The sequence below is a fragment of the Erpetoichthys calabaricus genome, chromosome 18, assembly GCF_900747795.2.
Source record: "Erpetoichthys calabaricus chromosome 18, fErpCal1.3, whole genome shotgun sequence".
NCBI classification, from domain to species: Eukaryota; Metazoa; Chordata; class Cladistia; order Polypteriformes; family Polypteridae; genus Erpetoichthys; species Erpetoichthys calabaricus.
Window position 1 is genome coordinate 13,943,807 of NC_041411.2, and position 14,488 is coordinate 13,958,294.

A 14,488-nucleotide genomic window follows, 5' to 3' on the forward strand; every position below is an offset into this window, starting at 1 on the left:
TTAACTTTGTACACCGAAGCTATGAATAGCCATTAATTTCAGAAAAATAGTATAAAGAAGCCTACAGGTAGTGAAGAATAAAATTGTAAGGTATAACTGTTCGGTTGTAGGCTAGGTTAGATAACGGATGGATGAATTGTCTGAAACTCCTTTATGCTACTTATTTCAGTATGGTTCTCAGTTCACAAAACATTAGATTCTGTAGTATTGCTGGGATTAACATTCTGATGGGCTGAAAGTATCTGAACATTTTGTTTATGACAATTGTGAGAAAGGATTTTCAAAATAAAACTGCATGGGAATTTTTTACAGCTGGCATACCATCAGATTAAATGACTCACTCAGGCTCTAACAAGAAGTCAGAAGTAGGGATCAAACAGATAACTATATGTTTTACCTTCCAATGTATTATCTTGTTGCTGACAAGAGAAATAAACATGTTGTATGTGAAAAAATCAGTCTCAACACACGAAAAAGGTTTGGGGCAGCCACCCATATATTGTCCCTGGCTGCAAAAGGTTATAAAAATAGGATGAGATGTGTTCTCACTGAGTTCCAAACTGAACTGATCAGGTTAACAAAAGATGGTGGCTTTATAAGCCGAAAAGCGGGAGTGATGTAATTTGGCCAGAACTGGAAGTGGCGTCAGTCTGGGCACCGAAACCGGAAGTGACATCAGTTTAGGTACCAGAACTGGAAGTGATATTGAATCAGGCAGGTTTTCCCGTATATGGCCTGGAAAGATAACAGTAGTAGGTTTAGTTCACCTATCCACCCCCCGGCCTGGTGGGTAATTACCTCCACTTGGTCCACTCAGCTCCCTCCAAGTCGCATGTGAGTGACATGTGTAAACCACACATCTGTTTCAGCTCAGATTTCCAAACAAGGTCAAAGGTATCAGTGCCTGTCCTGCAGCACTGGGTGCAAGGCTAGAACCAAAGCTAAATGGGGCAGTAGTCCATTGCAGGGTACACTCACATACACATCCGTACTGACTAAAAGTGAGCCATTTCAGTGTTGCAAATTAACTTAATTTGTATATCTTTATGAAGTCAAGGAAAAATTGGCGATATTTTTTTTTTTTTTTTCATTTTTCTTGTACACTCTTCACTAAAAGCCTCTTTCAATATTGCACATACAGGGAGATTCACTCGAAAGAGGCCCCAAATATTCTGTAGTAACTCTCGCTAGGCAGAAGCAATCTGAACAAAACAACATGCAATGTGCTCCTCAGTATATAGAACTTTGAACAAGCTGGGATTCCCCTGCATCGGAGCGATGAGGTAGGCGTTGGAAAGCAGTTGTTACGTTTAAGCTCCATTTACAACTTCTGGGTGCATACCGCCTGTACCCGTTCACTCAGTCACTCGACTTCTCATCAGGATGGTGGTGTACAGTATTAAGCAGCCTGTCTTCATGGTGCAAACCTGTTGGGTCACCAATTTGTTTAAGCAAAGTCAGAATCAACTGGATGATCCTGAGTTAACGGAAGGTTACTTCCAGCAAGATGGAGCAACGTGTCAAACATCGGCAAGGAGCATGGCAGAAACTGAGTCCTTCTTCAGCAACAGGGTAATTTCGAAGGGGCTTTGGCCACCACGGTCACCAGATCTGACACCACCAGACTTCTTCCTTTGGGGTATGCTCAAAGGAAAAGTCTATCGGAACAAGCCTTGCACTGTGGAAGATTTGAAGGAAAACATCTCACGTGAAATTGCTGCTATTCCCCCTGAGACACTAGCTGATACGTTAAGGAACATGGAGTACTGCTTCGAAATGTGTCTGACAGAAAACGGAAACCACGTCCAGCATCGCATGTAATGCAATCGATTACACATACGTCAAGGTATATAGCATATTTTTTTGTTCAGATTGCTTCATCCTAATGGGAGTTTCAACAGAATATTCGGGGCCTCTTTCGACTGAATCTCTGTGTATATTGAGAATCCTTGTTGACATTGATAGAAAAATTTTTTTGTCCTACCCTTGCAGCTTTCATGGTACTTTTTGAAAACAGAATAACTTTCTATTATGGTGATTGTTAAGGTCAGCAAAACTTTGAAACAATATCATGTCTTCATTTTTACTTTAATAAATAAAATACATTTCTGCATGAAATAATATCAGAAAAAGCTTTAGGATGTTGCTGACTTTATTCTTACCAGTGAAAAGCAAATAAGATGTCAATAATTTGTTTCAATTAAATGGAACCTTAGGCTACCAGAGGATATTTTGTTTGAATATATTCAGAATGTTAAAGCCGTGGATGATTTGACTCATTTGCCTTGATTTGTACTTTTTTTTTCTTTCAAAAATATTGTAGTATTGTATTTCAATGAAGCTATCTGCAGAGCTATGCTGAGACTTTAATAACAATGAAAAGTGTTGTTTCCATATCATGTAATTTTAAGTGAAGGGTGACCATAGTATTGTTTTTGTTCTTTCTCCTGACAGATACTGTTTGATGAGTGTCAAGGGCTGCTACACTGACTTCCATATCGATTTTGGGGGCACTTCTGTATGGTATCACGTTCACAGAGGGGGCAAGGTAACGTTAAGCCAAAATACCAACTTGAAATATCTCATATAATTTCTTGATTAAAAATATAACCTGAGATAGCTGTATTTGTATCAAAAATGTAAGCTATTACATTACACTGCCTTATAGCAATGTTTCATTTTTACAGATGTTAAAATTTGTAAGTTTTAGATTCAGTGAAGATATGTAGTCTGTCCTTTAGTACACTGTTAGGTTTGCGTTCCAATACTGAAATTCATCTTTTTATTTTTTAATTTATGTAAATATATGTTTTTAAACTTGTATTTATATAAAGGTTGAACTTTATACATTATGTCTGCACCCAAAAAGCTTTTATTTTGTCTGGAGCAGAGATATACCTAAATGGCAAGCAAAAATACAGAAAGTTTTGCTGCAATGGATCAGTACAACAGTTTTATTGATGGACCTGAAAGAGAAGCATTTCCTTCTTATGCTTTGTTTCACGTATCTCCTGAAGTGTTAAACCACACCAGGATGTCAAAAAACACAACCATGTTTAATCTTGGAATTATTGAGGAGCGGACATGTAAACTACAGTTCAGTATTTCAAAGTAAAAGTGGCATTCTGCTAACAATGCATGTTTGTTTCCCTCATAATATGATGAGCATCCCCACCATTTTGCACTGTGGTATTAAAAAAAGAAATTGTTAAATGTTTTATTCAAATCACCCTGTCTGAAGTTTGTGAAATGCATCAACACTTTGCTCAGCACTACGTAAGAATGCTTCTGTGTATTTGCTTATTTTTTGGTATAACATCTTCTTAGCAATGCTAAGCAATGTACTTTTTTCTCTTATACGTTTGACACTTGAAAAAATAACCCTGTGCGCAATGAGGTACTCCTCCCTGGTTTTACCAGCAGCAAACATAGCCAGGTGGAACTAGCAGAATTTTCAATGCATGTTTTGTTTCTTTTATCTATGTGCTTGATTGAAGAGGTGTAGCTCCTCACGTTGATATATGAGGGATTTGTGGAACAATATTCCATTGCGAGTGCTCCTGTAATTCAGTCAGTAAACCAATGGTGAAAATGTTACACACTGCTTGTTCAATGGACAATGCACAATAACCAAGAAGCCCTTCCATTTGTACCCCAGAGGCTGTTGCCAACATTGCAGATCAAATGGAAAGAAGTCCTCATAGGTCGACGTAGTGATTATCTGTGTCATGAAGGTCACGTCAGCATGCACTCCATGGTTTGAAGACTTCTTTTTTATTCACCAATCCATATCCATAATTTCTTTATCCTGTTTATAATTTTTAAATGATATAATTGTTTTTAGTGTCTAAAAAAGCTCCTTTCTTCCCACTAATTCTCCAACCTGATTTTCAACTTAATTCCATGGACAATATTTTAGGTCAGCTGCAATGTTTTCATTCCTCATTTACAATGACAGACTGTTCTAGGTTAGCCTCCAGCTCCTTAGTAACTTAATTACTTGTGGGATGAATGGGTTTGAAATTTAATGGATAAGTAGTTTGGTACATTAGCACAGGCAGAGGTGGTCGTAGTGATTCAAAACCTTCACATATCTTCTTTGGAGCGCTTAATTTTGTAAAATTAGAAATCTGGGTAGATTTTTCTAATTTTCTCTAGGATGATAATTTATAATTATAGGAAACAAGCTGCATGTGGTCATCAGGACAAAAAAACAACCAGAAGACTGTCTATCAGTTTTACTATATTTGTGATCTTGGAGAGGTGTCAGCTAACTCTTATGAATTACCCAGGGCAGCAAACATGGATAGAAAGCATGGACTCACCTGTGCTTGCTTCCCCACTGGCTTCCTTAAGAAAACACTGACGATACCATATCTTAGCCGCATTGCTGGCATATGAGTCCTATAAAGCATTGTCTCAAGGAAATACCTGTAGATAGACAGTGTTTTTAATGAAAACTTAAAAGTCTTGCCCTCTGTTGCTGAGGTGTTTCACTTGCATGTTGTTGTTGTAGCAGCGTTTTCTGCACACAAGTCTTTCGTAGTGAGAAGTAAGGTGCATGCAAGTGCCAAAAAAAATTAAAAATGCATGCATGTGCCATCTAGTGGCTATGATTGAGCGTGAGCAGAGCGGACTGCTCCATATATACACACACACACAGGTCTTTCTTTTATATATGTCTACTTTTGTTGCTATAACTGTCATTACTGTTAGCACACAGTTGTTTATCCATCAGAAGTCAAACTTAGGCTAATATTATTCTTGTGAGCCACAGACATCAAACTCTCATTTAGTCAAGATAAAAAAAAATCGTTTAGCTCAAATGACCTTTTAATTTTAGAAATATGCATCTCATCTTTAACAGGCTTATTTTACTCTAGCCCTATTGAAATAGTGTGTGTTAAGACTAAATACATCTTATTTAGTAATCAGGAGTGCGCTTTTTTTAAGTCAACAAAGATAAATCTATGGGAAACGCATATAATACTTTGTATAGCGTTCTCAATTATTTGCTACATTAATCCACAGACTGTTTATTTGGCACAGTTAGACATGACAAAATAAAGAGACTACTTTTATTTTTTTCTTTTGCCAGATTGCCAGTGAATGTGGAAAAAACAGACTACACCGCATAATTAGAGTCCTTTCTTGAGGATCATTTTAAAATACTCACTTATCAGAAAATGTGTGTTTTATTTGCAAATACTCCTGACTCCTTTAATAGCGTTATTTGTGGTAATGCACATGGAATAAGAGTATCCATCCATCCATTATCCAACCCGCTGAATCCGAACACAGGGTCACGGGGATCTGCTGGAGCCAATCCCAGCCAACACAGGGCACAAGGCAGGAAACAATCCTGGGCAGGGTGCCAACCCACTGCAGTGGAATAAGAGTATTCAACCAATATTCTACTGTGATGGCCAATGCTACTTTGCTTGCATATTGGCTTATTTAATCAACTATTAGAATGCTACCTCATCCCCCATAAATCAATGGGAAAAGAATGACTTAAATTATCTGAATTTAGAGAATCATGAGGAATGGTACAAAGCACCTTCAGAATTTGGCCTTTAAAGTCCTTTAAAGCTGTTCTAAGATAAGTTTGCCAGATCACTGCTAACCCTAAATTTGTTTTTTTTTAATATATTTTTCTTTTGATGTTTAAACAGACATACATAGATAACTGCCTCTTTACTCACATAGCCTATGTAAACTGGGTAGTTGAAGGTTATGTATTGTTAATTGTGATAATTTTAAATATCTTGCTGTATATTTGACCTAACTGCGTTTTACTTTTACTAAAGGGATCTTTCAGCTCAATAAACCTGTCAAAAAGGAAAAATGATTTTTTTACTACATTATTGGCCCTAGAAACATATACTACATTTATTAGTTGTACAACTGTACATGTTTCAACAGCCACTAAGTCCATATTAGACATAGGTTTCATACAGTCAATGATCACCCCACTGAATTAAAGCGGAAAGTCTCAACTTCAGCTGCATTTGAGTTGTTTCATTTAAAGTTCATTGTGGTAATGTACAGAACCAAAATTAGAAAAAAGTTGTCTCTGTCCAAATATTTATGGACCTAACTGTATGCATAGTAAAAACATGAGATGGAAAGAAAGGTGTTGCAAACCTCGTTAGAGTGCTGATGCATACATGACTGAGGGTTCTCCTGTAGACTTTTCTTAAATTGCCTTTATAATATAGCATTATGTTTTGCCAATTGATATTTTCTATGGGGGCAGATTAGAGAATATAATGGAACAAAATGGCCAAAGACATCCCATGTCCTTCACAATTTCAAAGCAGCGTCATGAGAAAGCTTATGAAGATCAAACAAAAGTGCGTTATGGCCAAAAAAAAGTGATGTATTATTTTTCAGAAACAATTGTGTTGTTGTTTTTTCAGAAAGATTTCCAGTGTGCCAATCATCACGTGGACTTGTTGTCTCGTGTGGAAATTCTTGTTGGGTTTATTTATAAAGTCAGAGTGTGAAAAAAAACAACTCACTGCCATGACCTAATGTATTTGTAGATGTGTACTTTACTCCACATCATTACTCATTTTTACTACCACTATCATTTTACATCATTCAACCATACAACAAAAATGGTAAACTAAAAAAATATTTGTTTTGATTTCTAGCTCAGGGTTTATATGCATTACTGTTTATTAAATGTGTGCATGCTGAATTTTTTATTTTTTTACTGTAGGGATCAAAAGTCAAAAAGCATGTTTTTGGCACCTATCAGGAATCACTCTTGGAAGGAGTGCCTTTCAGTTGAATGACACATCCACAACATCTCATTTTGCCAGTTTGGCATTTAAGTAAGCGTGGATACATTTGTGATGTGTTTGTAAACACATCTGGCGTTAACATGAATTTTGGTGATCCAGTCATAGTCAGGTAGCACTTTGCCAATTAAAAACTAGATTTAAATGCACTTGTTCTCCTATCGCTCTGACCTCTTGTAAAGGCAGACAGAAACGGAGAGTGACCACATTTAAATGCAAACATTTTTTCTGTTCTCATGCAACAACCATTTAAGCAGATGATGATTTAAATTTTATATGGGGAAGTTGACACTGGATATCTATCTGACTAAAGTGCAGAAAAAAGATGAATTTTAATGCTAGGTGTAAACACGCTCCATTTAAATCACATCTGAATACAATCTGGATGCAAAATGTACGTTAATCCTAGTGGTAAAAGAGACCTACGTAGTCTCCTTTTGGACACATAGCAGAGTTACCTTTTTGGATATTACTTTGTCATGTTAGTTAGGTATAATGCCTTGTGCAAGAGATCAACCAGTGTGTGTTGGGCCAGAGTATTTACTGGGGGATCTAGAGGAATGTTGCATTTTATCTTTTTGAAGCACTGGTGTCCATGTACAAAAAAATCATTGTCACCACTACCAAGTGTTTATTATTTTTGCTTGTAATTTGGTTTCTTTGAATTCCCTCTAAATTTGTTTGTGTTAAAATAACTGGAGATTGCTCAGGCAGTTTCTAGACATACTTATTCACCAGGTTGCTGTCAGCTGCATACTGTCAAAGGAGTCAGATCTTGCAAGTAGATTATGCAGCACCTTGCTCTGTCTTGGAGGAGAAAACAAAAGGAGTTGACATTCCCCCAACCCTGAGATGTAGAGACTTGACAACAGTCCACTGCTGAAAAATGTCAGCATCAAAAATCAAATGCCACATCTCAAGCATTGCCTGAGCATTATTACAGGAATTAATATATAGTCGAAATAGTGATAATTGTCATGTAGCTTACTGAAGATTTCATAATGCTCTTATTCTAATTGCTCAAAATATTCTTGTTTGAGTTTATTTTTTGTCACTTTTCACTGTTCACATTCAGTCATTTTCCAATCAGCCTAAAAGAAGACATTGGGAGCAAGTCATTTCCTGTCAGTTGTAATACATTATACTGTCAGTTGTTCAAATTATTGCAGAGAATTTTGAAGTAGTGTGTTAACAGAAAAGCGTATTGGTATTTAATGCTGGTGCAGTAACTTTAACATTTCAATGATTTAACATGTTGTATATATTTTTATGCCAATTGAATCAAATCTTACTTATTAAATCATAATCTGAAGTAGGCAGAACAGTTGTACACTGGTTAGCATTACTGTATCTCAGCTAACGACTCCTGATTACAAATCCTGGTTGAGGTTCTGCCTGTGTGGAGTTTGCATGTTCTAAACATGTCTGTGTGGCACTTCCTCCATGTACTGTAGTTTTTCTCCTGCATGACGTTTAGGATAAACTAGTAGGTTACTATAAATTGACGTCAATGAGTAAATGTGAGTGTCTTTATGAATGTGTACGGTGATGGCATCATGCTTTATCCACAGTTTAATAATGTCTTCTCAAATGAAAAGTAAAATATTGTATTGGGCCTATACCAAATAAATGGATCAGAGAAGTGTAGTGAATTGAATGTATTATTATAATGAAATATTATTAAAATAAAGTCTCGCTGTTTTTTGTGTCACCCTTTGGATTTCTTTGCCTGCTGCTAATGTATTGTAATTTACCATGTTTTCTTTGTATGTCTTGCTGTTTTGGGTCAGTGTGGGATTTTTTTTTCTTGTTACCTCTTTTTTGTTGTTGTCAATAAATGAACTATTAATTGGTCAGTACACATTCCTTCCATTGTTAAAGATGGCAGGTGTAATGTAATATATACATTAAAGTCATTTATATAACATGTTTAAAGTTGGTTTTCAGCTTTGTTATTATGTTGGTTAAACAATATCTTAAATAATATTATGTTTTAAGCTTAATATTATGTTGTTAATTTGTCTCTGTATGTTACATAGTGGTGGCGCAGTGGGTAGCGCTGCTGTCTTGCAGTTGGGAGACCTGGGGACCTGGGTTCGCTTCCCGGGTCCCCCCTGCATGGTGTTTGCATGTTCTCCCCGTGTCTGCGTGGGTTTCCTCCGGGCACTCCGGTTTCCTCCCATGGTCCAAAGACATGCAGGTTAGGTGGATTGGCAATTCTAAATTGGCCCTAGTGTGTGCTTGGTGTGTGGGTGTGTTTGTGTGTGTCCTGCAGTGGGTTGGCACCCTGCCCGGGATTGGTTCCTGCCTTGTGCCCTGTGTTGGCTGGGATTGGCTCCAGCAGACCCCCGTGACCCTGTGTTCGGATTCAGCGGGTTGGAAAATGGATGGATGGATGGATGTTACATAGTAAGCACATATTATTATATATGTCATACCAGGAACAACATGTTTAAGTGATAGCCTTCAAACTTAAGAAAGCAATAATATGACAAATGATTTATTATATTAGTAGATGCCTGTTTAAAGTAACTCTTTTGCATTCAAATGTTTTTCATATTTTTGTCAATTACTCTGTACCATGTCTTTGTTTTTGCTTATCAGACTATATACATTGTTTCAATTTTGCACCTGCAGGGTTCCAATACCAAAGGAAAATAAATGAACTTTTTTTAAATTTGTTAAGGCCATTCTGTTTGCATGTTAAGAAATGTTTTAACTTCTATCCTGTTTGCTTTAAACTCAATAATGCCTTTAATAGATTATGTCAAGAAAATTTTCTAGGGCTTTGCAGAATTCATATTTCTTGTTTCTTTACCTCTGGCCTTTTAGGTCTTTTGGCTGATTCCTCCAACACCTCACAATTTGGACCTGTATGAGAAGTGGGTCTTATCTGGAAAGCAAAGTGACATTTTTCTGGGTGATCAAGCAGATGGGTGCCAAAGGGTTGAGCTGAAACAAGGTTACACATTCTTCATTCCATCAGGTAAAATGAAAAAGTAAACTTTAAGAAAGCAGTGCACAGAAGGCTATTGCAGTTCAGTTAGGTAATTGTCTACAAATGCCTTTTTCATTGTCTTAGACCTTAAAAACAATCATTTTTTCAGCCTTAGATTTCCTTGCATTTCATAAAAATTCACATATTGTTTGACAAGTGGGTTTACATGTGCTGTTCTTAGGATTGAAATGAATGACCTAAAATATTGAAAAGGTAAGCAGCAAACTGCCAGAGGTTTAAATTTAAAGTTTAGATTAGCAAAAATGGGGAAAAAAATCTGAATATTATAAATGGACATTCTTCCGGAAACAATGTTCTGCAGCAATTAAAGTACATTAAGCCTTGCAAGTTACAGCAAACAATTAGCGCAGGTGACCCAACTTCTGTTGATTACTTAAAAACCAGTCTGTCTTAAATTAGAGCTGGAGTAGACTGTGTTACTACACCCTCTGATATATTAATTGGACAATTTACACTGTAGAATGTTGTAAATTCCAGTGATAATGGTAAGAAAACGGCAAACAACACATGAAATGAGACAGAGCATTATTACCCTTAGAAGTGTAAGCCGTTTAATTTAGAGAAACTGCAAAAAAAAAAAATCAAAAATCAAAGTGTCAGTGAGTTCAGTGGTGTCCTACACAGTCCAAAGGCAATTGGAAACTGGAAGAAATTCTGATAGGAAGAGATCTGGCAGACCCAAAGTCGCTGCCCAATCAGAAGACAAGTTTTTGAAGGTCACCAGTTTGTGTAATAGGCGCCTCACAGCACAACAGCTTATCATTGGTCAAAAAATAGCAAGTCTCAGTTTCTACTGTGAAGAGGAGACTTTGTGCTGCAGGTTTGACAGGGCAAGTGGCAGTAAGAAAGTTATCAATTAAAAGACAAAATAGGGTTTTGAAATATTGACTGTGGTCTACTGCAGACTGGAAGAAAGTCTTATAGACTGATGAATCAAAATTTGAAAGCTTTGATTTATTAAGCATGATGTTTGTATGCTTTCACATTGGTGAAAGGATGGTTCATCAGTGTGTGACACCAACTGTCAAACATGGAGGAGGAAGTGTGATGTTCTTGGATTCTGTTGCTGGAGGCAAAGTTGGTGACTTGCACAGAGCGACTGGCATTTTGAATCAAAAGCGTTACCTCAGTTTGGCTGTTAGATCAGCAAAAAGTGGCTGCTTTGATTAATCAAAAATTTGAATAAAATTTTGTATATGTAATGATTCCTTGATTTGTTTCTTTTATTTGCCATTGTTTATTTGTTCTATGCCTTGTTTTAATGAAACATTAAGACATTCAACTGCATGCATGTCTTTAATAACTGAAAAAACAGATGTGTTCTAAACCTTCTGACTGGTTCCCAGCCTAGTTATAGCCTCTGTAGTGTAGTGTAGTGCTGTAGTGCACATTCACCTTAATGTCTGTGTGTTTTTATCCAGATATTTTGGCTTTCTCTCCCACTCCATAAATTGACATGTTAAATTAATTGGTGATGCTAAATTGCTTAAGTGACTTTGGGGGTGTGTAAGAGAGTGCTCTGCTAAGCACTTGCATTCCATCAAGGGTGGTGTAATCCCTAGCCTCTGATACTGCTATGATAGGTTCTGGCCCCTCAGAATCCATTTATAGCAATATGTGAGAGAGAGACATTTTGCTTTTTAATTTCAAAATTATAGTAAATATATTTTCAAAATAATGCTGATTTTATTTTCTCTCTGTACTAATTCACATATTTAAATACGTAACATACGCTAGGGAATATATTGAAGGTATTAAGCAACTCAAGATAATAAAATAAAGTTTATGTAATTTGATATTTCCAGGATGGATTCATGCTGTTTACACCTTGGAGGATACGCTGGTGTTTGGTGGGAACATTCTCCATAGCTTTAACATTCCCATGCAGCTAACTGTCCATGATATTGAAAATAGAACAAAGGTAAGCTTTTTTTATTTAACAGAGGCCTTTTTTGAATAAATTAATATTTAAAATATTCTTCCTATGCAAATTTAGAGTAGATGATGATTATTTTAATATTCAAATGCTAATGCTGGATATTATAACAGTTGATAGGTTATTCATGCCTATTTTTGCTAATACTGCTATATTCTCACTTCCTTTATAAACACTGCAATTGTATTTACAGCATTGTTGTTATATAAAATAAAGACAGACTGGCTAATAATTGGTGTCACCCAGAAAAGGTTAGTTAGTTATCAAAACATACACAGAAAGTACAATTATAGGGCATGATACAAAATATCAAATCAAAAAAACAAAAAAAAATCTTTGTGTACATGGTCTGTCTATGTATATCATGTGGTTTTTGCATGTGCTTTTTCCAACTTTCTTATAATGATTTTCTAAAACTGGCTATATCAACTCACTCATAGTCGTTTTTGTGTAATTTTTATTCCATACCCAGGAATAATTCTTGTACAGTCTCTAGACTTATTTTTATGTTCAAGAACATCTCCCCGGAATCGTGAGGCTAATCCCAACCGTCCCTAGCATTCATGGGTGCCGAAAGCTCTTTCTAAATCAGGCCAGGAACCTACATTTCATTGCTTGCAGCAGGGCCACTCCTGTCCAGTGCTGCAATTCTTGGCTGCCAAATTTTGGCTCGAAAGATACTGTTGGTATTCTGCCAATCTCTTATGACCACAGTGCCTATCCTGGTGCTGCAGGGTATAGTTTTATTAAACTAGGAACAGATGACCCATATATAACGATAACTGGCTGGTATCTGTCATTTTGGAACTGTTTTAATATTTTTATAATGTACATGAACAAACATCACATACAAGTGCTTTTGCTATCTTTTACAGTATATTTGCATTACTAATAAAACATGCAAATGTTTGTAAATCTTTCTGTTTATGGTAGAAATAATTAGAAACAACATTTAATTTTAAATAATAATTCATTACATTTATATAGCACTTTTTCTTTCTACTCAAAGCACTTTACACAGTAAGTGGGGAGCCATTTCAATCACCACTAATGTGCAGCATCCACCTTGATGATATGATGGCAGCCATTTTGCACCAGTACACTCACCATGTATTAGCTGTTAGGTGGGGAGAGGTAAGAGTTAGCCAGTCACAGACAGTGGATGATTAGAGGGCCAAAATGACCATGCTATGATGGGCAATTTAGCCAGGACATCGGTATACACCCTACTCTTTACACATGATGCCCAGGGATCTTTAATGACCACAGAGAGTCAGGACCGTGGTTTTACATCTCATCTGAAGGATGGTGCCATTTTTACAGCACCGTGACCCCATCACTGCACTGGGGTATTGGGATCCACATTCAGACCACAGGCTAAGAGTTTCCTGCTGGCCTCATCTCCCATCCAAGTACTGGCTGGGCCCGAACATGCTTAACTTCAGGTGGATAACCTGTTTTGAAGAGTATGTGGTGTGGCTGCTGGCTATGTAATGTTTTGTGTATATTTTTGTGGCACAATTCAAATCAAGGTTTTATTTTTTAATATATCTAGAATTTTTCATCTCTGCATGTCAGCCTAATTGAGTTTTGGGCAGATTTTTATGCAGCAGTTAATAGGCTTCTTAGTATCCTTTTGTAATTATTCTTGTGTTTTTTATTGAATGCATTAATGGTTCACATGTATTTTCCTTAGTAGATTGTCTGAAGAGAGAATTATTTTCTGTTTTAAAAATGCTAAAGAGGACATTTTTTTGAGACACGGGGGAAAATAGTTTAAGGAGGAGGCGCTGCTGCTGACATAAAATAAATGTGTGACATCAGTTCATGTTGTTAATAATATTAGTAGGGAAGAGTTCATTGACCATTGCAATTCGACATTGTTAATTATGTATCACACATTGTGCACAATAATTTTGTGTGTAAAGTTTATTTACAGTTCTTGATTTTACACATATTTGTTAGAGAGAAAAAATATACTAAAGAGTTCCAGCAATTTGTCAGAGAGAGAATTCACAAAAAAGTGCCAGCTTCAGCAAAAGATCATAAAAAAGTAATATCGACATTTTAAAAAATCAGACCAGAAAGAATTAATTTTCATGTTAGGTTAGATTCCTTGAGAGTGAGCTACCAAAACAAACATGTAACAGGTGCCTTATAGATATATGCCTTGTCTATAACCTTTAGCAGAAATGCAAAATAGAAAGTGTTTTCAAACATTCCGCACACAATAAGCAGTACACATAATTTGGCATTATTAAGGAAAGCTGTTCTTTAATGAAACTGACGCTCAATTTGAAATGGCTCCAAATACTTTCCGACATGTTAGCTTCCTACCAGTTTCCTCCAATCACACGACAGGCTGATGTTTAATCCATTTCTGGCTTCTTCAGAGCTGGCTGATTGGTGGTGCTGAGTTTGGGAATTTCTGTGTTGTTTTTGTCTTTTGAGATCTAATGTTATTTTCGTTTAGGATAGATTCCTTATTATTCTGGCACATCCTTAGACACTCTTGGCCTTCAGCTCGATTAAGTGGTTTCAGTAATGGATGTATTAATTAATAAAATTATTTTTAAACAATCTGTAATAGGTTTCTGGCACAGTAGTCATCATGCTCAGTTACCAACAGAGGGGTGTAAGTGGCTCTCATTCAAACTTAAATATATATATATCCTTTCACTAATTTACCTAAAAAGACAATCCTCCTCACTATTTTAGTTAGCA

At 36.4% G+C, this 14,488-nt stretch overlaps 1 protein-coding gene across 6 annotated transcripts in view; it reads left to right on the top strand.

Annotated features, from left to right (window-relative positions):
• Positions 1 to 14,488, top strand: part of LOC114668495 (lysine-specific demethylase 2B) — a 110,410-nt gene that overhangs the window by 41,952 nt on the left and 53,970 nt on the right. For all 6 annotated transcript variants that reach the window (XM_028824264.2, XM_028824267.2, XM_028824266.2 and 3 more), the window contains 3 exons: positions 2,455 to 2,548; positions 9,642 to 9,795; positions 11,634 to 11,749. In XM_028824264.2, coding sequence (XP_028680097.1) covers positions 2,455 to 2,548; positions 9,642 to 9,795; positions 11,634 to 11,749 — 364 coding nt within the window. The remainder of the gene's footprint in view (positions 1 to 2,454; positions 2,549 to 9,641; positions 9,796 to 11,633; positions 11,750 to 14,488) is intronic.